General features: G+C 44.0%; 1 protein-coding gene across 1 annotated transcript in view; it reads right to left on the reverse strand.

Annotated features, from left to right (window-relative positions):
• Positions 1-694: 694 nt before the first annotated feature.
• Positions 695-27,928, reverse strand: part of LOC141098104 (5-hydroxytryptamine receptor 3A-like) — a 32,039-nt gene continuing 4,805 nt past the window's right edge. The window contains exons 3-9 of the mRNA XM_073585673.1: positions 27,181-27,290; positions 11,623-11,792; positions 10,312-10,469; positions 9,259-9,469; positions 6,793-7,023; positions 3,158-3,393; positions 695-817 (exon numbers count right to left, since the gene is read on the reverse strand). Coding sequence (XP_073441774.1) covers positions 695-817; positions 3,158-3,393; positions 6,793-7,023; positions 9,259-9,469; positions 10,312-10,469; positions 11,623-11,792; positions 27,181-27,290 — 1,239 coding nt within the window. The remainder of the gene's footprint in view (positions 818-3,157; positions 3,394-6,792; positions 7,024-9,258; positions 9,470-10,311; positions 10,470-11,622; positions 11,793-27,180; positions 27,291-27,928) is intronic.

Genomic DNA, 27,928 nt, shown 5'->3' on the forward strand with positions numbered 1-27,928 from the left:
ACCCTTAAGGATTTATCCACAGAACTGGAAATAACCTGCTGATGAATGGGGTCCGATCCCAGGGGGGGACCCAGTGATCCCAAAAATGAGGCTCTGAAATGACTCATTGCAATGGAGTCCCATCAACAAAAAATGAATAAAGAGAGAGCTGAGCATGCAAGGCCAATCCTTTATACCAAGACAGCAGGAATATGGACCCCGTTCTTGTGATATACAGTGGGTACGGAAAGTATACAAACCATTTAAATTTTTCACTCTTTGTTTCAATGCAGCCATTCAGTTTTTCTTTTTTAATAAATTTGCAAAAATTTCTACATTTCTGTTTTTTTTCAATCAAGATGGGGTGCAGAGTGTACAATAATGAGAAAAAAATGAACTTTCTTGAATTTACCAAATGGCTGCAATGAAACAAAGAGTGAAAAATTTAAAGGGGTCTGAATACTTTCTGTACCCACTGTATGTGGTCCCACCACATGAAATAAAAGCTGTCAGTCATTTATGACTTGTTCTAATGACATGCACATACAGTATGCCTCAGATTGAATAACCCTTTTAAGAAAAAAGTTTTCACCTCTCTGATTTCTCAGACCAACCTTAAAGAGTTTTTACCCTACTTTTAAAACTTATTGTATAAGGGCTTGTAGTGGAGAAATATAAAATTGAGTAGTCGTGGGATTTTTTATTTGTTTTTTTTTTAATTCACCTTATCCCATGCAATCTTGTAGATAGCTACGTCAATCCACATAATAGTAGTTTTCACACTGAGAGCACAAATGATTTGCAACAGATTAACTATAGTTTGCAAATTAAACTTTTTCTTGAGAAAAAAAAGACAAACACTTACACGCATTTATTCATAAATCTTTTGTGTATAGCCAATGGTTTCACAAAGTTGCATATTCAATACCATACATGATTGCATTTTTTGAAATGGTTAATTCAATCTCAAAAAGACATGGTTTGCCTTATACTGGTAGACAATACATTTAGAAATGATTAATATTTATCATGAACTTCAGTTATTACATGAGCTCTGCTTACTATGTGAAAATTAGAAAAACTGGTGCAAATGCTTCTCCTCCTCCTGTCCTCTGTTTTCAAAATCAGAAATCCTGTGAAGCTGCATCCCTGTCTTCTCCCCCGTCATCCTCTACTCCCCCATCCCCTATTTTGAACTGAGATCTTAGAACATTTATGTAAAGCTTAAGAAAGAGAAATTAAATAGTTATTCCCTCAATCACATTTTTTTCACCAAGCACAGTAATTATGGTACTTAATGTTAATATAGTGGCTAATCACAACATAACTTTTCTTGTACCAGTTTTTCCTCTCTATCTTCCCCCTCCATGCATCTAGCTTCACTTAAAGGGAATCTGTCACCCCATTTTTGGCCTATAAGCTGCAGCCACCGCCATCAGGGGCTTATCTACAACATTCTGTAATGCTGTAGATAAGCCCCCAATGAAACCTGAAAGATAAGAAAAACAAGTTAGATTATACTCACCCGGGGTCCGGTCCGGTCCGATGGGTGTCGCCGTCTGGTCCAGCACCTCCCATCTTCATACAATAATATACTCCTCCCTGCTTCTCCCTCGGCTCCTGCGCAGGCATACATTATCTGCCCTGTTGAGGGCAGAGCAGAGTACTGCAGTGCACAGGCGCTGGGAAAGGTCCGAGAGGTACGGCGCCGGCGCACTGCAGCACTCCGCTCTGCCCTTGAACAGGGCAGATAAAGTACGCCTGTGCAGGAGTTGAGGGAGAAGTAAGGAAGAGGACATCATCGTATGAAGATGGGAGGCGCCGGATGGGACGGCAACACCCATCGGACCGGACAGAACGCCGGGGTGAGTATAATATAACTCTGTTTTCCTATCTTTCAGGTTACATCGGGGGCTTATCTACAGCATTATAGAATGCTATAGATAAGCCCCTGATGGCGGTGCCGGCAGCTGATAGGGCTAAAATGGGGTGACAGATTCCCTTTAACTGAAATGATGATCCTATTCTTACACTGCTAAAACTACCATTCCCAGCAGCACCCTGCTTCTCCTCAGTGCTACATACCTTTCCTCTTTCCTGTCTGTTAGTGTCTATCCCCACCTCTCTGAGTTGATGACTGACCTGCATCCATCACAGATATTTGGCATATTAAGCTAAACTAAGTATAGAATTCACAGTATTTTTACGTGCACTATATGCTTTTGTACACAACTTTGCAAGTCCAATTTTATTTTTGGCTATCTACAGCAGTATAGATGCCTGAATGTTTTTACATCATTGCTCTGTTAGCTGGTTTTTAGCAGAACTCAGCTGTCCTGCACTTTTCCACAGCGGCGCTTGTAGTAACTAGGCTCATCAGAACTTACACATGCAGTCCTGATCTGTGTTTGATGCCTGCAGCAGACACTTCAGTGATGTAAAACAGCAAATGCTGCCCTTTTGATACATATGAAAAGTGAGGATGAATGAACTCATGGAGATCAACATCCAACACTCCGGAGACACCATCACATGTTTCTCAACGCAGTGATTCTAGAGCAATGCCCCCATCCCTTATGGGAAATTAGATTATCTTCTGTCATAAGTATCAATTAAGCAGCTTTTTGCAGTTATGCATAACTGATCTGTCTGTTGCAGTTCAGCTCTGCACTAACCGGAAATTACAAGTTCTATTGTGGAGGAGTTCAGGAGAGTTGAGCTCTGATAGAAAGCAGTTAACAATGATATAAAAAAAACACATAGGCAGCTATACTAATGTAGATGGCAGAGGATAGAAAAAAAACATGGCAGAGTTGTGTACAGAAGCATACAGTGCTCAGAAACATAGAGTATGTTATAAAGGAGGAAGGCAGCACGGCAAGGGCACTGAAACTACAGGAGGATTGATCTAATGGCAACTGGAGGGGTGTCTCTTTTCTTTGGAGGCGGGTCATGTGTACAAACAGGGGTAATATTGAAACAAATGAAAAAATATATTATTTTTATTATTATAAAACCACAATGTTTTTTGTGAGGAAATAACCCTTTGAAAGATGTCACTTTCCATATTAATATACCTTACAAAGTTTCAGATACATGTACTATTGATACACATATGCACAAAATTATTAGTCAGGTTCAAATTTTAGACAACTATATGATTTGACCAACATATTACCAAGGTAACACTGTAAGTCACCACAGTTATCAAATACACCCAGAAAAGGAATTTATCAAGTACATATCCAATGAGGAGCCATTCATTGGACGTTCTGTGGTCATTGTGGTATTTAATATTCTGATGGATGGTCACTATCTCATTGAAGATGCTCTCCATAATCTCCGAGCGTTCATTAATTACAGCAGGTGTCTGTGCTGAGGGTTCACTAATCCAAGTAAATTTGTCCACTTTATCTGTGTAAATTAAATATAAGGTTACATAGTTTTCCAGTTATAGAGAAATACAGAATACACGCGTGAGACAAAACAATGGTCCAGCATTCGTGAAACTTAGCTTAGAAAGTAAGCTTTAGAGATCATTCAGGAAATGTGCAGTGCGTGTGTAAGGAAGCAGACAAGAGAAAAGACGAGTATGCTTAGTGTCTAACTGAGCATTTGTAGACGAACACCGCCATCTGCTGGTCAAAAGGGAAAGTAGAAAAAAGAATTATAGTACTAAGAACCCCAAGAGCGGAAATGCATGTTCCCATGGAAGAGAATGAAGATGACTCCAGGCCAGGCCGGAAAGGGGGGAGTTGGTGCCAGAGCCTGGACCACGCAGGACATGTGGCTTTGAAATGGGTTTACAGCCACCAATGACACATAAGGATCCAAGAGCGGTCAGAATCCAGAGAAGGCCTGAGCTGACAGAAAGATTTGTGGCCTGAGGTAAGAGGAAGACCCGTGACCCACGCCAGTAGAAGACAGTAAAAAGTGCCAGTAGAATGCTGTAATCAATGTCAGTAGAAGACTGTAAGCAGCACCAGTAGAAGACCATTAGCAACACCAGTAAAAGACCTTAAGCAACGCTGGTAGAAGACTGTAAGCAGCGCCAGTAAATGACTGTAAGCAGCGCCAGTAGAAGACCGTGACCAGATCTGAATAAGGCTCAGGAGACGATCCAGCGGATCCAGTGTGCACATGATTGATTTTTCAAATTGAACAACAGTCTGCATGGGAAAAATCGTAGCATATACCTCTTTGGTTGATTGGTTGACTAGACTTGTGTATGTAAATAGCAAGTACATCCTGCACCCGGCTAAAAATCAATTTTGCAAATGGGTTTCATCAAGAATTTTGCATTGTTTGTCTGTCTATTGCTGGCTGCAGAATCTCTATGACAGAAGTCTGACAGAAGAGTTTGTAACTCTGAACTCCTCTCAGCTGATTTATGACCACAGACCACATCAAAGTTGAATGTGCTGTGAAACAAAGAGCCTGTAAAAGCCAAATAGTACAAAATCTTTAATGAAACTCAATTGCAAAAATATTTTTTAGCCTCAAATGCATGTATTTAATAAAAAAATACGTTATCCTCAAAAGTGGATAACCCAACCCAATGTGTTGGATTCAATTTTCGTCTATTTTTTGTTGGGTGCATCCATTTTTACCAATGGTGTGGCAGCTGTTTTTCTTAAAAAACAAACAAACAAGATATCCATTTTGTAAGGGAGTTAGGGCACTTTCTTGGTTTTCATCATCTTATTACAAGGGTTTGTCTAATATAATAACCAAATATTCTTGTTTCCAACTTGGGTGTTAGTACAACCGCTTGTAAAAATTATGGAATTACCACAATTCGATTATGTTGTCTTTGCTGTCTGTAGCTCTCATTCTATCAGCACAGCTGAACGGTTTGTATCCAAGAAGTATCATTTCTCCTTGCGGAGAGTGACATGCTAAGCTTGTCAAGATGAGGATACTTAAAGCCGCAATGCTCCTCTGGGAAATATGCTAATTATGCAAATTGTCTCTTCAGAGAGGAAGAGGACTAGAACTCTAGTGCCACCTATTGGAAGTAGCAATCCTAAAAGTCAATGTTGACCCGTTAACGAGCCTTGTTACATGACTTAGGATAAAAGCCAAGCAAGAATCGCAACTTCAAAGATCAGACGCCTCTCTCACAGCCAAACCAGAACTCACACTTTGCACTGAAGGGGGGCAGTACCCCGAAACACAGTGTCTGCAAATTGAGATTCTGGCTTGGCTTTTATCCTGTCATGTAATAAGGCTCGTTAAAGGGTCCACATGGACTTTTAGGATTGCTACTTCCAATAGGTGGCACTAGAGTTCTAGTCCTCTTCCTCTCTGAAGAGACAATTTGCATAATTAGCTGAACGGTTTGTGCACACAATGTCTTTGTCAGGTGGATTCTGCTTGGAAACCGCCTGAAAATTCGCTAGAAAACAACAGCAAGAAATGAAGACAGTGCACAGCAATGTAAATATGATATTGCTATGCACATATTCCCCTCTTTTAGTCACTTTTTTTAACCAGTAGTTGGAAAGTGTAAAGTGGTTAAAAGAAGTAATATTTTCAGTGATTTGGTGAAAAGACACCGCCTGGAAAAACGACGGCAAAGCTACCAAAAAATTCAGTTCCGGAAAAAATCAGACGTTTCTCTCCTGAAGTGACAGCCTATAAAAATTCAGCGGTTTTGCCTGCCAAATGCAAACGTTGCAGGACAATGTCCTTACAAATGAATGTTGAGCTCTTTTTTCTTATTGACAGTTTGTTTGGTAAAGGGGATTGACTAGTGAAAACGAGTTATCACAAATCCACCATGTAGGTGATGACTTAAGACCCCGTCACACACAGAGTGCTGATTTTGTCACGCCACAACAATATCGCTGTGTGTGACGGGGATCAGCGACCGGCCCCCCTGCCGGGTATCGCTGATCGTGCACGATCATCCAGGGCCATTTTTTGATCGCTGGTCTCCCGCTGGCCAGCGCGCATCGTTGCGTGTGGCAGCGAGAGACCAACGATCAGCGACGCTGGACGCTGGTTTCCAATGTAAACAGCGGGTATCTAAGAGCCGCGTGGCTCTTAATTACCCGCTATTTACATTGGATACCAGCTTGCTCGCTGGTCCTGATCGCTGGAGGGGCTGTCTATGTGACAGCTCACCAGCGATCAGCTTAAGGATGTCCCAGCGATCCAATCCATGTCGGATCATTGGTGGGATTGCTGGGACATCGTTATGTGTAACGGGTCCTTTACTGCTCGGCCCGGGTCCCACCAATCAGATACACACTGATCAGAAAATTGGAGAATTTTGATCCTCGACAGGCACTTTTATCCCAGTTATAAAATGGATCAACAGGTCCACTCCATTCATTATCTATGGGGCAGCTGGAAAACGCATAGTTTAGTGCTCAGCATTCCCATAGGGAATGAAAGGGAGGCGGACCAGCTTGCAGAATGCTGCTCCGTTCTAACAGGGATAAAGGTATCCTGTTCAACAGATCAGTGCAGGTCCCAGCAGTCGTCCCCCCACTGATCAATAAGTTATGTGGATAGGTGATAACTTGTTTTCACCAGACAACTCCTTTCATCTTTGGATAATCTGGCTTCATTAAACACATCTTACACAACTAGAAATTCTCTCTTCTCCATTAGGGACATGCTATATATCATTTTTTTTATAAATATATAAGAAAAATTGTTTCAAATGTTATTTTCTTTAATTTTAAACAAATAGGATTACAGTATAGAGATGATGGCAATTATCATATACATGGAGGAGACAAATATATGAGGACCTTGTTTAACAATCACCTATTCCTCAAAGACGTTGAGTTAGGAACTCACCTCTACTAGTGTCCTCCATGCCTTGCAGCTCATCGGGAAGATTCCTTTTTTGCTTGATTTGCCTGTTTTTGTCTTTCATACAAACCAAGAAGCCTAACTTTTCCAGAACTAATGTTCTCATCCATTTCGGTACTTTTGTCTGGATATTTTTCTTACTGACTATTCGGACGATGAAGATATTTTCTGTAAAGCTGATCACAAGTAAAGCCATACAGACCAGGAAATAGCAATCTGAAGTGGAAAAAAATAATTATCCACCAAGGAAATAAGCATACCAATACTTATTTATTATGCTTTGCTTATATAGCGCCATCATGTTCCACAGCACTGTACAGATATCATTGTTACTGTCCCCATTGGTGCTCAGAATCTAGATTCCCTATTAGTATGTCTTTGGAGTGTGGGAGGAAACCGGAGAATCCAGAAGGAAACCCACGCAAACACGGGGAGAACGTACAAATGCCTCGCAGATGTTGTCATTGGTAGGATTTGAACCCTGATCCCAGAGCTGCAAAGCAACAATGGTAACCACCGAGCCAACAAATGGTGTTAACCACTGAGCCAACTTCATAGAATCATAGAATGTTAGAGTTGCAAGGGACCTCTAGGGTCATCGTGTCCAACCCCCTGCTCAATGCAGGAGACACTAAACCATCTCAGACAGATGTCTGTCCAGCCTCTATTTGAAGACTTCCATTGAAGTAGAACTCACCACCTCTCGTGGCAGTCTGTTCCACTCATTGATCACCCTCACTGCCAAAAAGTTTTTCCTAATATCCAATCGGTATCTTCTCCCTTTCAGTTTCATGCCATTGCTTCTCTTGTTTCCATGTGCAAATGAGAATAATGATGATCCCTCTACACTGTGACAGCCCTTCAGATATTTGGCTATTAAGTCTCCTCTTAGTCTTCTTTTTTCCAATCTACACATGCCCAGATCCTTTAACCATTCCTTGTAGGACATACTTTGCAGTCCACTCACCATCCTGGTAGCTCTTCTCTGAACTTGCTCCAGTTTTTCAATTTCTATTTTACAAAGTGGTGCCCAGAAGTGGACACAGTATTCCATATGATGTCTGACCAAGGAGGAGTAGAGGGGGATAATTACTTCACGTGATCTAGACTTTATGCTTTTCTTAATACATCCTGGAATGTATTTGTCTTTTTTGCTGTTGCATCACACTGTTGACTCATGTGCAGTCTGTGATCTATTAGTATACTCAAGTCTTTTTCACACCTGCTGTTGATTAGTTCTATTCCTCCCATTCTGTAGATGTAATTTTTGTCCTCTATGATATACTACATGTATCCTATATATTAATTGTTTTGTCTTTGAATAGGCAAGAAAAGTAGAGATAAACATTTTAGCTCCTGAAGTATACTAAAGTTTAACCATTGTTTTAATTTTTATTTTATAAATCAATGCTACAAATAAGTAAAAATAAGAAGCTTTGTAATATATCTTATCAGAGAAATCTGCCTCTTTCTACTCCTGGACTGATCATTCACTCTCAATTTAAGGGTGTAATCTGGATTTAGTGAGGACAAACATCCCCATTAGTGAGATATAAGATGACAGTTGGTGCTTGTAAAACTTAATGGAGGGAGGAGGTGAGAGGAACTAGAGGCAGGCACAGACATTCTGTTGCACGTTCTCCATAGAACATTATAAGCACTACTGCTATCTCCTATCTCAGTAATGGGAGAATCTGTAATCACTGAAATATGTATTTATAACCATGAAATGAGATTTTTGAGAATGATCAGTCAAGGAGGAGAAAAAAGTGGATTTCTCTGATAAGATATATGACAAAGTTGCTTATTTTCATATGTACTAATTATTTATGAATAAAACATAAAAAATAAAATGTTTGTACGATATCAAGAGGTTCTATTATCAGGGTCATTTATTGCATTTCAAAAGAATATCAATATTTTTGGAGCTCCTATGGAAATTAACTGAAAAGATGTGCATGCGCAGCTACTTCTCCACTTTTGACAGCACACTCTGGATTTTTGAGCTTGAGATACATGCATGTCCTACTGGTGGGACTTGTTTTTATTGAACCTTTATGGCATATTGATGAGATATTGATCATTTCAGATCCCTTAAAAAATGACTGGTGAGCGTTGCGCATGTGCACCCATCTCTCCATTTCTTTGCGTGCCAAGACCCCATTCTTGAGATATGGGTAAGTCCAACCATCCCGTCAATAACAGGGTCCAGATATGCTATAAGTGTCCCAGATAGTTACTCCTTTACTGTATATTTCTATAGGTTTATACTACTGATGGGCACAGACTGAAGAGCACCCTGAGCAAGAACAATATATGGGCTCTTTGCAGTCCAGTATCTCACCATAAAGCACAATTCCACCAGCTTTGGAAGTGATACCTTACCGCTTGGGCCACTGTGCGACTGCACAGGTTTCACCAATGATATGTATGCCCTTGGATCATTCATACCTATAATAGGAGTAGTGTGGGCTGAAGCCGGTAATGTGTCCGTAACAATGATAAGAAAGACCGAGTAACCCAGCAGGAGAGTGATCTTGAATGTAATCCTTTCTCCGCTCTCAATAGGGAGGTTGAATCCAATAATATCCAAAGCCATGAGAAAGATGCTGGGTATGATCAGGTTTACCAAATAGTACAAAGGATGTCTCTTAAAGATGATCTATGGAAAATAATTGAAGATGAAACAGTGATAAATGAAAAAAATTAAAGTGCTACTAAATCAACTTATGGCACCTTTAAAAAAAAATCTTTTCACAGGTCATAGAGACATGGGGGCTCAAATTTTGAGATCACCTTTAGGTCCTCTGGTGCTACCCAAGATAGAAAGAAAATAAGCATATATCCTGCTGTAAGGAAGTAAATAGTAATAGTACACAAAATAACACAGGGTAGGTGAGTTTTTAATTTTAGAGAATAGGACCATACCGATTGGGTACACCTTGATGTGGTGGTATGACTTTTACGCTTTTTTGATCAAAAACATTGTTTACTATTTACTTACTGACTACAGAGTATATGCTAATTTTGCATCTTGCATTTTGCTTCTATCTTAGGTTTTGTCTGATAAATGACCACGGCATGAACATGCTTCTAAATGTTGCATGCATATAAAATTATGCTCCGTTTCATTTCTTTGGTTCTTCTGTGACACTGAAGATCCTATATACTGTGTCTAAAACCAATTTTCAAATTTGATGTTAGAGAATCCAGGACTTTATTCCCTGTAGCTTTTCTCCATCTGAATAATAAATAATGTGTAATACTTTATTTTTACTGCGGGGGAGCTGTAGCAAAATTAAAAATTCATTGTCAAATCAAATTCTCCTACAGTTCACAACTGATCACTAGGTCACTCGATGTAGGGCATCCTGCCATCAGCATAAAAGAAAGAGGCCTTGTAATAAGGAAGGATTGATTATCCAACATATTTTCAGACTCATGGATTAGCCATAGATTATAATGTAACATATTATACAGATTACCTCTTCTGAGTTTACTCACATGGAAAGTTAACACTGCGAACTCGTCATCTTCGTCGGTCTCTAGTCTGTAGCTGGAATGTACTTTGACCAGTTCCCATTCTCCTTGAGTATAAAATATTAGCAGATCCTTCTCTGCATCATTTGCTGTCTTCCATGTGGACATATTGATGTGTTCGGCTGGTAACCAGAGAGGTGAGAACAAATCATGTTATCCACAATCAGACTTGTCTTTTTAAAGAAGCCCCTCAGCCCAAGTTCAAAGGTCCCCGACTCATCGAGGAATGTGATAGTTTTCTGGTGTAAAACTTAAAATGTCACAAACTTTTTGTACAATATGAAGTTGTTGTTATGACTTTTTGCATTTTTAACATCAATCCTCCAACGTGGAAGGTGCTGAGGTGGGACAGGGCATCTTGAAGCCCACCAGGTAAATTCTTCATAATTTGTACCATAAAGCTAGCTGGAGTAACATTTCTAGTGGAGATGTTTCTCCTTGGGGAGAGCGACATGTCAAGGAGAAACATTACCCCTTGGATCCTGGTCAGATGACTCTCACACAGCCAAACTAAATCTCACACTTTGCACTGATGAGGGGCAGTACCCCTAATCACAGTGTCTGCAAATTGAGATTTTGGCTTTTATCCTAAGACGTGTGACAAGGCTCGTTGGAGAGTCCATATTGACTTTTAGAATTGCCACTTTCAATAGGTAGCACTTGAGCTCTAGTCCTCTTCCTCTCTGAAAAGACAATTTGCATTTCTAGTGGAGGCACACACCAAATTTATTAAGAGGCATATGTCTTTTAATTTGAAGCTTCTCTCTCCAGCGCACCTTTCATTCGGAGCCTGCATGCAAAACGCCAGATCGATTATTGTGTAATATTTGCACCCCCTTTATCTATACCCATAAATATTACTAAGGCTGATTGATAACTGTTAAAGGTATTGTCTACTATATCTTTATTTAAGCAAATGTGCTGAGGACATGACTTTAAGGCACTCACTAATGTATACGTATTACAAGTTCTCCTCCTTCCTCACAGACTTCACTTTTCTTTTGTTCTCACAATGGTCGCTGATGGAGGAGCATGTGACCAGACCTGTCCATCAGCTTCCTCCAATAGAGAAATATTGCATATGGTGAAAGCTGGTTTTCTATTGGAGGAGGCTGACGGGACAGGTATGGTCACATGTTCCTCCACCAGCAGCCATTGTGAGGACAGGAGAGCGGTGCAGTCTGTGAGGAAGCAGGGGTACCTGTAAGGCTAGGGTCACACCAGCGTCTATTCTCTGGGATGACACATGCATTCAAGGAAAAGTTTGGGACTTACTTGTGTGCAGTTGGCTGCGAAAGCTCAAAGTGCTGTTGTGGACGTCAAAAGGGAAGAAGTATGTGCGGAACATGCACATGGTGGATAACTTGTTTGTTTTTTGATATTTTACCAATCCTGTGTTTTTGATGTAGACAAAACTATGTCGTAAGGATTTTCCCGAATCCAAACTTGGGAAAGAAAAACACCTCACCGTGATTACAATATTGGCCAGATATTTGAAGGTCCTCAGGTTTTATATAGACCTGTCCATAGGTTTGCATAAAGACACAATAAGTGAGCATCACACTATGTACTGTAGAATGTGGTGGATGTGGTGGTGGGTAACGTTTTTCTGTTAGTTGTAGCCATTCACAGCACAGTACCACCTCAAGGTTGTGCATCACTATGATATCTGATAATGTCCAATTAATGGAGTCACTTAGGTACCAGCAATAGTTTATGGTAGTTACTAGAGTTGAGCGAAACGGGTCGAAAAAATTCAAAAGTCGCCGACTTTTGGCAAAGTCGGGTTTCATGAAACGAAACCCGACCCTAGGATGAGGTCGGCCACGAGGTCGGCGACTTACGCGCCAAAGTCGCGTTTCAAAAGTTTGTTTTGCGCTCTTTTTCAGCCAATCAGGATCCACGGACACTGTGGGCAACGTGATGACCTAGGCACGGGTCACCACCATCTTTCAGAAGGGCATGCAAGTGATTGGCTTGCTTTGGTGGGCGTCACAGGGGGCATAAAAGGGCGTGCACGCCGACCGCCATCTTACTTCTGCCGATCTTAGTATAGGGAGAGGTCGCTGCTGATTCTGTAGGGAGAGCGTTAGGCAGGGAAGAAGACAAAAAAACTGCTTCTGCTGCTAGCGATTTGGCCTGCACAACACACAAGTCACTGTGTGTGCAGTGCAAGGGGAGGCTATATTGTGGTGTATCAGTGGTGTTGGTTGTTGGGCTGCCTTTTAAGGCTTCCTGACACGCTGGCATTGCTGTTTACCCACTGCTCCGCAAACTGCTTTTTTAAAAGCAATCCAATCTCCCTTATCCTATAGTCACTTTTGTCACAGCTGTGCCATCGAGCCTGTCACATAGCGCTCAGATATCAGTGGGCCTCACACAATCCACAAGTGTCCAGTGTCCAAAAGTGTGCGCAGAGATTCAAAATCTCCATTATTCTCTCGTCACTTTGGTCACAGGCAGCTGTGCCATCGAGCGTGTCACATAGCGCTCAGATATCAGTGGGCCTCACACAATCCACAAGTGTCCAGTGTCCAAAAGTGTGCGCAGAGATTCAAAATCTCCATTATCCTCTCGTCACTTTGGTCACAGGCAGCTGTGCCATCGAGCGTGTCACATAGCGCTCAGATATCAGTGGGCCTCACACAATCCACAAGTGTCCAGTGTCCAAAAGTGTGCGCAGAGATTCAAAATCTCCATTATCCTCTCGTCACTTTGGTCACAGGCAGCTGTGCCATCGAGCGTGTCACATAGCGCTCAGATATCAGTGGGCCTCACACAATCCACAAGTGTCCAGTGTCCAAAAGTGTGCGCAGAGATTCAAAATCTCCATTATCCTCTCGTCACTTTGGTCACAGGCAGCTGTGCCATCGAGCGTGTCACATAGCGCTCAGATATCAGTGGGCCTCACACAATCCACAAGTGTCCAGTGTCCAAAAGTGTGCGCAGAGATTCAAAATCTCCATTATCCTCTCGTCACTTTGGTCACAGGCAGCTGTGCCATCGAGCCTGTCACATAGCGCTCAGATATCAGTGGGCCTCACACAATCCACAAGTGTCCAGTGTCCAAAAGTGTGCGCAGAGATTCAAAATCTCCATTATCCTCTCGTCACTTTTGTCACAGGCAGCTGTGCCATCGAGCCTGTCACATAGCGCTCAGATATCAGTGGGCCTCACACAATCCACAAGTGTCCAGTGTCCAAAAGTGTGCGCAGAGATTCAAAATCTCCATTATCCTCTCGTCACTTTGGTCACAGCTGTGCCATCGAGCCTGTCACATAGCGCTCAGATATCAGTGGGTCTCACACAATCCACAAGTGTCCAGTGTCCAAAAGTGTGCGCAGAGATTCAAAATCTCCATTATCCTCTCGTCACTTTGGTCACAGGCAGCTGTGCCATCGAGCGTGTCACATAGCGCTCAGATATCAGTGGGTCTCACACAATCCACAAGTGTCCAGTGTCCAAAAGTGTGCGCAGAGATTCAAAATCTCCATTATCCTCTCGTCACTTTGGTCACAGGCAGCTGTGCCATCGAGCGTGTCACATAGCGCTCAGATATCAGTGGGCCTCACACAATCCACAAGTGTCCAGTGTCCAAAAGTGTGCGCAGAGATTCAAAATCTCCATTATCCTCTCGTCACTTTGGTCACAGGCAGCTGTGCCATCGAGCGTGTCACATAGCGCTCAGATATCAGTGGGCCTCACACAATCCACAAGTGTCCAGTGTCCAAAAGTGTGCGCAGAGATTCAAAATCTCCATTATCCTCTCGTCACTTTGGTCACAGGCAGCTGTGCCATCGAGCGTGTCACATAGCGCTCAGATATCAGTGGGCCTCACACAATCCACAAGTGTCCAGTGTCCAAAAGTGTGCGCAGAGATTCAAAATCTCCATTATCCTCTCGTCACTTTGGTCACAGGCAGCTGTGCCATCGAGCGTGTCACATAGCGCTCAGATATCAGTGGGCCTCACACAATCCACAAGTGTCCAGTGTCCAAAAGTGTGCGCAGAGATTCAAAATCTCCATTATCCTCTCGTCACTTTGGTCACAGTCAGCTGTGCCATCGAGCCTGTCACATAGCGCTCAGATATCAGTGGGCCTCACACAATCCACAAGTGTCCAGTGTCCAAAAGTGTGCGCAGAGATTCAAAATCTCCATTATCCTCTCGTCACTTTGGTCACAGGCAGCTGTGCCATCGAGCGTGTCACATAGCGCTCAGATATCAGTGGGCCTCACACAATCCACAAGTGTCCAGTGTCCAAAAGTGTGCGCAGAGATTCAAAATCTCCATTATCCTCTCGTCACTTTGGTCACAGGCAGCTGTGCCATCGAGCGTGTCACATAGCGCTCAGATATCAGTGGGCCTCACACAATCCACAAGTGTCCAGTGTCCAAAAGTGTGCGCAGAGATTCAAAATCTCCATTATCCTCTCGTCACTTTGGTCACAGGCAGCTGTGCCATCGAGCCTGTCACATAGCGCTCAGATATCAGTGGGCCTCACACAATCCACAAGTGTCCAGTGTCCAAAAGTGTGCGCAGAGATTCAAAATCTCCATTATCCTCTTGTCACTTTTGTCACAGGCAGCTGTGCCATCGAGCCTGTCACATAGCGCTCAGATATCAGTGGGCCTCACACAATCCACAAGTGTCCAGTGTCCAAAAGTGTGCGCAGAGATTCAAAATCTCCATTATCCTCTCGTCACTTTGGTCACAGCTGTGCCATCGAGCGTGTCACATAGCGCTCAGATATCAGTGGGCCTCACACAATCCACAAGTGTCCAGTGTCCAAAAGTGTGCGCAGAGATTCAAAATCTCCATTATCCTCTCGTCACTTTGGTCACAGGCAGCTGTGCCATCGAGCGTGTCACATAGCGCTCAGATATCAGTGGGCCTCACACAATCCACAAGTGTCCAGTGTCCAAAAGTGTGCGCAGAGATTCAAAATCTCCATTATCCTCTCGTCACTTTGGTCACAGGCAGCTGTGCCATCGAGCGTGTCACATAGCGCTCAGATATCAGTGGGCCTCACACAATCCACAAGTGTCCAGTGTCCAAAAGTGTGCGCAGAGATTCAAAATCTCCATTATCCTCTCGTCACTTTGGTCACAGGCAGCTGTGCCATCGAGCGTGTCACATAGCGCTCAGATATCAGTGGGCCTCACACAATCCACAAGTGTCCAGTGTCCAAAAGTGTGCGCAGAGATTCAAAATCTCCATTATCCTCTCGTCACTTTGGTCACAGGCAGCTGTGCCATCGAGCGTGTCACATAGCGCTCAGATATCAGTGGGCCTCACACAATCCACAAGTGTCCAGTGTCCAAAAGTGTGCGCAGAGATTCAAAATCTCCATTATCCTCTCGTCACTTTGGTCACAGGCAGCTGTGCCATCGAGCGTGTCACATAGCGCTCAGATATCAGTGGGCCTCACACAATCCACAAGTGTCCAGTGTCCAAAAGTGTGCGCAGAGATTCAAAATCTCCATTATCCTCTCGTCACTTTGGTCACAGGCAGCTGTGCCATCGAGCGTGTCACATAGCGCTCAGATATCAGTGGGCCTCACACAATCCACAAGTGTCCAGTGTCCAAAAGTGTGCGCAGAGATTCAAAATCTCCATTATCCTCTCGTCACTTTGGTCACAGGCAGCTGTGCCATCAAGCCTGTCACATAGCGCTCAGATATCAGTGGGCCTCACACAATCCACAAGTGTCCAGTGTCCAAAAGTGTGCGCAGAGATTCAAAATCTCCATTATCCTCTCGTCACTTTGGTCACAGGCAGCTGTGCCATCGAGCCTGTCACATAGCGCTCAGATATCAGTGGGCCTCACACAATCCACAAGTGTCCAGTGTCCAAAAGTGTGCGCAGAGATTCAAAATCTCCATTATCCTCTCGTCACTTTGGTCACAGGCAGCTGTGCCATCGAGCCTGTCACATAGCGCTCAGATATCAGTGGGCCTCACACAATCCAAAAGTGTCCACTGTCCACAAGTGTGTGCAGAAATTCTAAATCTCCCCTGTCCTATAGACACCTTGTACCTTGTTTTACATTACTATATAGTTTGTTGGATTTTGTCTACATTTCTACCAAAAATGAGGAAGGCTGGTGGAAGAGGCCGTGGAATTGGGCGGGGGTTGGCAGCTGGTAATGATGGTGTTGGTGGTGGATCTGATGGTAGTGGCAAGAGCAAAATAGGACCGAATGCAGGAGGTGCTGACCCTGCGTCATCGTCTGGCTACATAAGGCCTCGAACGCTTAGTTTTCTAGGAGTTGGCAAACCGCTTTTAAAGGCAGAGCATCAGGAAAAAGTTTTGTCTTACATTGCTGACTCAGCCTCCAGCTCTATCGCCTCCTCTTCTTCAGTTGTAAAAAGTAAAAGCACTGAGTCGTCATTGGAGGCTCATGTTCATGAACCACACCTTTCCTTGTGTCCTTCACCCCAACCAAGATTGAAGGATGACGCAGGCCATACTACTGATTACTCCATGGAGCTGTTTTCACATACCATGCCTGGATTATCAAGTCAAATGGTGAATTACCCAGGCCAAGATGAATCTGACATGGAGTGCACTGATGCACAGCCGCTGATGGATGATTCTGCTGGTACATTCACTCAGAGCACTACATTGTCCTCGCAGTGTACAGAGCCAGATTTTGACCCTGATGAGACTCAGGTGCCCCTTCCCGCACACTATACCACCATACACGGTGACACAGAGAAAGGTGCACATGACATAGAAGAGGAGGTGATGGATGACCCAGTTGTTGACCCAGATTGGCATCCATTGGGGGGAAGAGGGTGCTGCTTCCAATAGCTCAGATGAGGAGCATCCACAGCAGACATCGACATCGCAACAGCTGTTATCTGGCAGGCCCGGAGCACTCCAAAGACAGGTTCCAAACATCAAAAGAGTTGCTGGACAGCTTGTCCAGAGGGTCAAAAGATCACAGCGTGCTAGGCCGCAAAATGTCTGCCAAAGTAGGAAGAGTGCAGTGTGGCACTTTTTTGAACAAAATCCTCATGATCAGGCCAAGGTTATCTGTAAGAAGTGCGCAAAGACCTTTAGCCGAGGGAAAAATCTGAAAAATTTGAATACCAGTTGCATGCTTAGACATTTAACCAGCATGCACTTGCAAGCGTGGACACAACACCAAACCTCAAGTGCCACATGTGCAACTGATCACAACGAAGGTAGTCAGCAACGCTACATTGTTTCCCCCACTGTAAGCCCACCGGTTAGCACAGCAGCAAATGTTGAGGTGTCGTTGCAAGGCCACAGCAGTCAGGGAATCCCACTGTTATATCAACGAAAGACTGATTCTAGGCCATCAGAAAGAACACCAACTCCATCACCATCATCAACCCTCTCTCAGTCCGCCCTGTCCACCGCTACTTCCACCATATGCAGCTCTCAAGTCCAGCTCACCCTCCCAGACACTATGAGTAGGTCAAGAAAGTACTCAGTCTCTCATCCGCGTACACTGGGTTTGAACGCCCACATTGCCAAACTAATCTCGTTTGAGATGATGCCCTTTCGGTTGGTGGAAAGCACAGCTTTCCGCGAACTCATGGCCTATGCAGTACCACGCTATGACCTACCCACTCGCCACTTCTTCTCTCGCAAAGCCATCCCAGCCCTCCACCATCATGTGAAAGACCGCATTGTCCATGCACTCAAGCAGTCATTGAGCGGAAAGGTGCACCTCACAACTGATGCATGGTCCAGTCGGCATGGCCAGGGCCGTTACGTGTCCATCACTGCGCACTGGGTTAATGTGGTGGATGCAGGGTCCACAGGGGACAGCGGTGGTGGGACAGTGCTGCCTAGCCCATGGTATAGGAAACAGTTGGCTGTAGGCGTTCGACCCTCCTCCTCCTCCTCCAGAAGCGAAAGCTCGTCCACAGAGCGCAGTCGTACGAGCACTCCATCTGCAGCTGCCACTGTTGCACACGATGTGTCCCCCTATCGAGCAGCTAGTGGAAAGCGTCAGCAGGCTGTGTTGCAGATGATGTGTTTGGGCGACAGACACACCGCCGAGGTGCTGGCCGAGTACTTGAAGCGACAAACTGAGTCATGGCTGGGCAGTGTACATCTTGAGGCAGGCAAGGTAGTTAGTGATAACGGCCGTAATTTTGTGGCAGCCATAGCCCTTTCAAAACTCAGCCACATACCTTGCTTGGCTCACACCTTGAACCTGGTGGTGCAGTGCTTCCTCAAAAATTATCAGCCCTGCTCCAGAAGGTGAAAAGACTGTGCGCGCACATCTGACGGTCGCCTGTACACTCCGTTTGTATGCAGAAGCTGCAGCGATTGCTCCACCTTCCCAACCACCGCCTCATTATCGACATTGCACATGGTGGAGCGGCTGTGCGAGCAGAGGCAGGCCATAATGCATTTGTGGGAGGATACACGGCCAGGCACTTTGAGAGCAGACATGAAGTTGACAGGCGTGCAGTGGTCGAAGCTGAAAGACCTTTGTAAAGTCCTTCAGTGTTTTGAGGAATGCACACGGCTGGTAAGCGCAGACGACGCCATCCTAAGCATGAGCATCCCACTTATGCGTCTGCTCATGCAAACTTTGACGCACCTTAAGGAGCAGGCGTCTGCAGCCAATGTTGATGAGGAGGAAGAGGAGGAGGGAATCCTTGATGACATTCAGCCATTGTCTGCTCAGGGACCTCTCCTGGACGAGGTGGAGGAAGAAGAGGAGGAGAAGGAGGATGATGGGGATGATTACTTAGGGGAGGAGGATGCATCTCGTGGGGCAAGTGAAAATGTTGGCGTGGCAAGGTCTGGTACAGGGTTTGTGCGTGACTGGAGGGATGTGGATTTGCCAGAAAGTGCTCCTCCACCCAGCACTCGCAGTGCATCATTGACACCGGGAACATTGGCCCACATGTCAGATTATGCCTTGCGGATCCTAGAAAGGGACCCCCGCATTGCCAAAATGATGAACGATGACGACTACTGGTTGGCCAGCATCCTGGATCCACGCTATAAAGGCAAATTACAAAACATCATGCCACAGGAGAACCTTGACCTAATATTGTCTAATAAACAAGCAACTCTGGTAAATCAGTTGCTTGAGGCATTCCCAGCACACAGCAGCGGTGATGGTTCTCACACGAGCCGTACGGGCCGGGGGCAGCTTGGCAGAGGTGTTCGTGGTGCACACAGCAGAAGTGGCGTTGGAGACAGGGGTTTCATGACAATGTTGTGGACTGATTTTTCAAATACCGCTCACACAACTGGTAATACTGCATCGATGGAAAGTGACAGGAGACAGCAGTTGTCAACTATGGTTACAAACTACTTTTCCTCCGATATCGATGTTCTCCCACACAGGTCATTCCCCTTTGACTATTGGGCCGCTAAACTGGACACCTGGCCTGAATTGGCCCAATATGCCTTACAGGAGCTCGCTTGCCCAGCTGCAAGTGTGCTATCGGAAAGAGTCTTCAGTGCAGCTGGATCAATCCTGACAGAAAAAAGGACCCGTCTGTCAACCCAAAATGTGGATGATCTAACCTTCATTAAAATGAACCACGCATGGGTTTCCAAGGATTTTGTCCCACCTTCCCCTGATGACACATAGGGTGACAGAAAAATGGCTTGCTTTGGTCCACCTCTTCCTGGTACTTCACCTATTTCGCCTTTTGCATCAGCTGAATGTCCAACATCAACATATGCCACTTTCTAAAACTCCCTAACTGTGCTGCCTCCCCCCCCATGGCCGGGGTCACCACCTACCGCACAACACCGTGCGAGTGCCGTTGCCCTGGACAGGTGGGTAGGCCGACTCTTGGGCGCGGGCACTGGCACAGGGTCCCTCATAGTGCAATCAAGTGTCTCTGACGGTGGTGGTGCACACCCGCCGTCAGACACACCGCTGTACTATGAGGGGCCCAGTGCCAGTACCGACGCCCACGAGTGGGCCCCCCTTGCTTGGGCAGGACCCCAGCATTTGCAATCTTTACCTCTCCCTGCTCCTCCGCTGTGTAATCTGGGCCGTCAAATCCATACTGTGCCTGACACCGTCTGAGCCTGCCTCCTGAGACATATATTTTGAATGTGTACGCTATCCATACATGTTATCCGGGGATACGGTACCCTTTCTAACCTTTGTGCAATCACGTGCAATCCATACTGTGCCTGACACCGTCTGAGCCTGCCTCCTGAGACATATATTTTGAATGTATACGCTATCCATACATGTTATCCAGGGATACGGTACCCTTTCTAACCTTTTGTGCAATCACGTGCAATCCATACTGGGCCTGACACCGTCTGAGCCTGCCTCCTGAGACATATATTTTGAATGTGTACGCTATCCATACATGTTATCCAGGGATACGGTACCCTTTCTAACCTTTGTGCAATCACGTGCAATCCATACTGGGCCTAACACCGTCTGAGCCTGCCTCCTGAGACATATATTTTGAATGTGTACGCTATCCATACATGTTATCCGGGGATACGGTACCCTTTCTAACCTTTGTGCAATCACGTGCAATCCATACTGGGCCTAACACCGTCTGAGCCTGCCTCCTGAGACATATATTTTGAATGTGTACGCTATCCATACATGTTATCCGGGGATACGGTACCCTTTCTAACCTTTGTGCAATCACGTGCAATCCATACTGGGCCTAACACCGTCTGAGCCTGCCTCCTGAGACATATATTTTGAATGTGTACGCTATCCATACATGTTATCCAGGGATACGGTACCCTTTCTAACCTTTGTGCAATCACGTGCAATCCATACTGGGCCTGACACCGTCTGAGCCTGCCTCCTGAGACATATATTTTGAATGTGTATGCTATCCATACATGTTATCCAGGGATACGGTACCCTTTCTAACCTTTGTGCAATCACGTGCAATCCATACTGGGCCTGACACCGTCTGAGCCTGCCTCCTGAGACATATATTTTGAATGTGTACGCTATCCATACATGTTATCCATGGATACGGTACCCTTTCTAACCTTTGTGCAATCACGTGCAATCCATACTGGGCCTAACACCGTCTGAGCCTGCCTCCTGAGACATATTTTTTGAATGTGTACGCTATCCATACATGTTATCCGGGGATACGGTACCCTTTCTAACCTTTGTGCAATCACGTGCAATCCATACTGGGCCTAACACCGTCTGAGCCTGCCTCCTGAGACATATATTTTGAATGTGTACGCTATCCATACATGTTATCCGGGGATACGGTACCCTTTCTAACCTTTGTGCAATCACGTGCAATCCATACTGGGCCTTTCACCGTCTGAGCCTGCCTCCTGAGACATATATTTTGAATGTGTACGCTATCCATACATGTTATCCAGGGATACGGTACCCTTTCTAACCTTTGTGCAATCACGTGCAATCCATACTGTGCCTGACACCGTCTGAGCCTGCCTCCTGAGACATATATTTTGAATGTGTACGCTATCCATGCATGTTATCCAGGGATACGGTACCCTTTCTAACCTTTGTGCAATCACGTGCAATCCATACTGGGCCTGACACCGTCTGAGCCTGCCTCCTGAGACATATATTTTGAATGTGTACGCTATCCATACATGTTATCCAGGGATACGGTACCCTTTCTAACCTTTGTGCAATCACGTGCAATCCATACTGGGCCTAACACCGTCTGAGCCTGCCTCCTGAGACATATATTTTGAATGTGTACGCTATCCATACATGTTATCCGGGGATACGGTACCCTTTCTAACCTTTGTGCAATCACGTGCAATCCATACTGGGCCTAACACCGTCTGAGCCTGCCTCCTGATACATATATTTTGAATGTGTACGCTATCCATACATGTTATCCGGGGATACGGTACCCTTTCTAACCTTTGTGCAATCACGTGCAATCCATACTGGGCCTAACACCGTCTGAGCCTGCCTCCTGAGACATATATTTTGAATGTGTACGCTATCCATACATGTTATCCAGGGATACGGTACCCTTTCTAACCTTTGTGCAATCACGTGCAATCCATACTGTGCCTGACACCGTCTGAGCCTGCCTCCTGAGACATACATTTTGAATGTGTACGCTATCCATACATGTTATCCAGGGATACGGTACCCTTTCTAACCTTTGTGCAATCACGTGCAATCCATACTGGGCCTAACACCGTCTGAGCCTGCCTCCTGAGACATATATTTTGAATGTGTACGCTATCCATACATGTTATCCGGGGATACGGTACCCTTTCTAACCTTTGTGCAATCACGTGCAATCCATACTGGGCCTAACACAGTCTGAGCCTGCCTCCTGAGACATATATTTTGAATGTGTACGCTATCCATACATGTTATCCGGGGATACGGTACCCTTTCTAACCTTTGTGCAATCACGTGCAATCCATACTGTACCTGACACCGTCTGAGCCTGCCTCCTGAGACATATATTTTGAATGTGTACGCTATCCATACATGTTATCCAGGGATACGGTACCCTTTCTAACCTTTGTGCAATCACGTGCAATCCATACTGGGCCTAACACCGTCTGAGCCTGCCTCCTGAGACATATATTTTGAATGTGTACGCTATACATACATGTTATCCAGGGATACGGTACCCTTTCTAACCTTTGTGCAATCACGTGCAATCCATACTGGGCCTGACACCGTCTGAGCCTGCCTCCTGAGACATATATTTTGAATGTGTACGCTATCCATACATGTTATCCAGGGATACGGTACCCTTTCTAACCTTTGTGCAATCACGTGCAATCCATACTGGGCGTGAGAACGGCTGGCGAGCTGTTAAGCAAGCTATAGCACCTGTCCAGACAAGTACAGGGATTCCCTAGCGAGGAGACTTATTTGATTGTTTTCAATGTTGGGACAGCAATTTTTGGGGAGCAGTATACTCTGGAGAATGATAGATGGGGCCCACCATACACTGGAACATTCCAAAGGTGGACATCAGACACTGGAGCAGCATTTACAGGGCCCATTATACACTAGAGCATTAGAAATGGGGCCCATTATGTTTGGAGCATTATTTGGGCCCATAAGACAGTAGAGCTTCATCCATGGGGACCAACATATACTGTAGAATTATGTGGAGCTCATCATATACTGTTTCAAACATTATATGGGACCAATGATTCTGTATGGAGAAATAGATGGGCCTCGTCATGAGATGTAAAAAGTGAGGTATTTTTCATTGTACTATACCGCTATTTATCTGCCGTATCGGAGCATGATGAGTTGTGGTATGTGTTAAAGGGGCGCTCTTTCGCCCAGGGCACATGAAAACCTGCAGCCAGCCCTCCCCCCCCACAACTTTAGCCAAATAACCCCCATTTTTCAGTGCGTAACTTGTATTATGAAGTTAATTAAGGTTGACAAGCTTAAGTAAGAAGAATTGATGCTTTTGGCATTCAAATGGGCACTGTAGGTGTGTTTCCTGTCCTCCTCTCACTGCCGACTTTTATTCCCCATTGACTTACATTGGGTTTCGTGTTTCGGGACGACCCCGACTTTTCCCTATAATCGGACGATCTTGCTCGACCCGACTTTTGGAAAAGCGACCCTAAACGCGACCCTAAAAAACCAAAAGTCGCTCAACTCTAGTAGTTACATATGAAACTTATATCTTCAAATTGTATTTCAGCATAAACTTAAAGGGGTTGTCCAGGACTTCGATATTGATGACCTGCCGTAATGAAAACTTAATCAGACACTTGGAGGAACCGTACACCGAAGGGAAGAAAAAATGCTTCAATTCATGATTCTTACCGCATTATGTGAGCTATAATGAAGAGAAGAATCGGACAAGGACTATAATCTATGGGGATCCACTTGTTTATATGGAGAAGTCTGGAGTCATGAATGGTCTTTGGATAAAGTAGACTCAGCAGTGAACTGACTCTTCTATCGCACCATGTTGTCTATACAGGAGTCTGTTTACTACTCAGTATACATTTGGAGAAGACCATCCCTGGCTTCTCCATACAAACAATTGATTCTCCCTAGACTATAGTTCTGTGCCTGACGAAGGGTACATCACCTGAAAGGTTGCAAGTATTCAAGCATTTTCTTTGTTCTCTGGTGTGCAGTTCCTAATAGTGTATGATTAATATTGAAGAATTCAAAAGCAAAGTGGTCTCCTTTTTTGGAAAAAGCACCCACCTCCTTCTTTGTACCAACTAAGGGTTAACCAACCTGAACCTAGTTCATCTGCCCTTAGGCAAGATCATCAATCAAATCACTGGAGGTCAGACAAGTGCAGGATGCCCTGTTAATTAGGCTCACAGTTGTACAGACCCAGAACATCACAGCTCTGTACGCAGAGTAGTGGTCATTCCCAGGTACTCCAGCTCATATCCTATTGAAGTATATGTGATCTGAGATGCAGTACCTAAGGACGGCCACGACACAAATTAGGGCGCTGTGGCGTTCTGACTCCATACACTGTATATATCTAACCACTGATCGCAATGGTTCCTGGGTGTTTAACCTCCATTGGCCTGATATTGATCACCTATCTTAAGGGTAGGTCATTAATATCAAAATCCTGGACAACCTCTAGAAGAGGTACTCCTATTTTATGCAAAAAAAGCTTTATCATTGGATAATAAAAAATGTCACCCATACTTTCACAACTGCCAATTGTTTTATTCACTGTGGTCATGGGACTTGGCCGCATCATGTCATCCAAGCCTAAGCTCAGTCCTAAACACGAGACGTCAGTACTGATATCCCTTTACTATCTCAGGGTGGTGCATCGTGCCCATTATACCACAGCTTGATGCACCCATGTGAGCGATGCACTGAATGCTGGGAAAGGTAGTTTCAGAACGAAGCCCAAACTACTCACCTACCCCCCTCCTCCCTCAATATTAGCCATGATATGTTAGCAAAGAGCAGAAAAAAACCCTTTTTAATTAATTAACAAAGCACAAATGTAATCCACACTCAAAAAAAACACTGCAAAAACGCTGCAAAAGTGCATTTTCAGTGTAGCATTTTTACTGCCAGGAAAGGTTTTGGCTGCAGGAAAAAACATATACAGTCATATGTAAAAGTTTGGGCACCCCTATTAATGTTAACATTTTTTCTTTATAACAATTTTGGTTTTTGCAACAGCTATTTCAGTTTCATATATCTAATAACTGATGGACTCAGTTATATTTCTGGATTCAAATGAGGTTTATTGTACTAACAGAAAATGTGCAATCTGCATTTAAACAAAATTTGACCGGTGCAAAAGTATGGGCACCCTTATCATTTTCTTGATTTGAACACTCCTAACTACTTTTTACTGACTTCCTGAAGCACTAAATTGGTTTTGTAACCTCATTGAGCTTTGAACTTCATAGCCAGGTGTATCAAATCATGAGAAAAGGTATTTCAAGTGGCCACTTGCAAGTAGTTCTCCTATTTGATTCTCCTATGAAGAGTGGCATCATGGGCTCCTCAAAACAACTCTCAAATGATCTGAAAACAAAGATTATTCAACATAGCTTTTCAGGGGAAGGATACAAAAAGTTGTTTCAGAGATTTAACCTGTCAGTTTCCACTGTGAGGAACATAGTAAGGAAATGGAAGAACATAGGTACAGTTCTTGTTAAGCCCAGAAGTGGCAGGCCAAGAAAAATATCAGAAAGACAGAGAAGAAGAATGGTGAGAACAGTCAAGGACAATCCACAGACCACCTCCAAAGACCTGCAGCATCATCTTGCTGCAGATGGTGTCACTGTGCATCGGTCAACAATACAGCGCACTTTGCACAAGGAGAAGCTGTATGGGAGAGTGATGCGAAAGAAGCCGTTTCTGCAAGCACGCCACAAACAGAGTCGCCTGAGGTATGCAAAAGCACATTTGGACAAGCCAGTTACATTTTGGAAGAAGGTCCTGTGGACTGATGAAACAAAGATTGAGTTGTTTCGTCATACAAAAAGGCGTTATGCATGCGCTGTATTGTTGACCGATGCACAGTGACACCATCTGCAGCAAGATGATGCTGCAGGTCTTTGGAGGTGGTCTGTGGATTGTCCTTGACTGTTCTCACCATTCTTCTTCTCTGCCTTTCTGATATTTTTCTTGGCCTGCCACTTCTGGGCTTAACAAGAACTGTACCTGTGTTCTTCCATTTCCTTACTATGTTCCTCACAGTGGAAACTGACAGGTTAAATCTCTGAGACAACTTTTTGTATCCTTCCCCTGAAAAGCTATGTTGAATAATCTTTGTTTTCAGATCATTTGAGAGTTGTTTTGAGGAGCCCATGATGCCACTCTTCATAGGAGAATCAAATAGGAGAACTACTTGCAAGTGGCCACTTGAAATACCTTTTCTCATGATTTGATACACCTGGCTATGAAGTTCAAAGCTCAATGAGGTTACAAAACCAATTTAGTGCTTCAGGAAGTCAGTAAAAAATAGTTGGGAGTGTTCAAATCAAGAAAATGATAAGGGTGCCCATACTTTTGCACCGGTCAAATTTTGTTTAAATGCAGATTGCACATTTTCTGTTAGTACAATAAACCTCATTTGAATCCAGAAATATAACTGAGTCCATCAGTTATTAGATATATGAAACTGAAATAGCTGTTGCAAAAACCAAAATTGTTATAAAGAAAAAAGGTTAACATTAATAGGGGTGCCCAAACTTTTACATATGACTGTAAAGCATATTCTTACAATACAGATGAATTTCTCTTTAGACATTTAAGATTAGAGATCTAAGAAACAATCTCAACATCTTCCTTGATAAATCGAGCTGAAATGTGACCTACAATAAATCATACCTTCCCTACATTTCTTTGTTCTGTTTCTTTGTGTATAAAGAATTCCAGAACAATACTCACAATTCACTGATCATTATATCTGGGACCCAGATGTTCTCACTAGGAATGGGGATAATAGTCATATTGTCAAAGTCCCTTGGATTCCACTGGAGAAATTCATCTTTCCAGTACTGAAAATAGAACACAAAATATACATGTGTACGAGGAAAGTAACACAATGTGTAACAGTTTGTGCTCTGATTATAAATAACTTTCAATCACTAACAATTTAAAGTCATCATTAAATTTACAAGGACTGTTAGGGCTTTCTACAGGGTGGGCCATTTATATGGATACACCTAAATAAAATGGGAATGGCTAGTGATATCAACTTCCTGTTTGTGGCACATTAGTATATGGGAGGGGGGAAACTTTTCAAGTTGGGTGCTGACCAAGGCGGCCATTTTGAAGTTGGCCATTTTGAATCCAACTTTATTTTTTCCAATGGGAAGAGGGTCATGTGACGCATCAAACTTATTGAGAATTTCACAAGAAAAACAATAGCATGCTTGGTTTTAACGTAGCTTTATTCTTTCAAGAGTTATCTACACATTTAACACCACTTATAAAATGTGTTGAAAGTGCTGCCCATTGTGTTGTATTGTCTATGCAACCCTCTTCTCCCACTCTTGACACACTGATAGCAACACCGCAGAAGAAATGCTAGTCTAAGGGGGTCAGATTCCTTGTAGGAGTGGTCGGACCGGTCACCCATAATGTGGTGGTGCAGCATCTTGCTGGAAAACTCAGGGAACGTGCCATCTTCAGT

This window comes from Dendrobates tinctorius, unplaced genomic scaffold, assembly GCF_039654945.1.
Source record: "Dendrobates tinctorius isolate UK_male_01 unplaced genomic scaffold, ASM3965494v1 ptg000086l, whole genome shotgun sequence".
Lineage (NCBI taxonomy): Eukaryota > Metazoa > Chordata > Amphibia > Anura > Dendrobatidae > Dendrobates > Dendrobates tinctorius.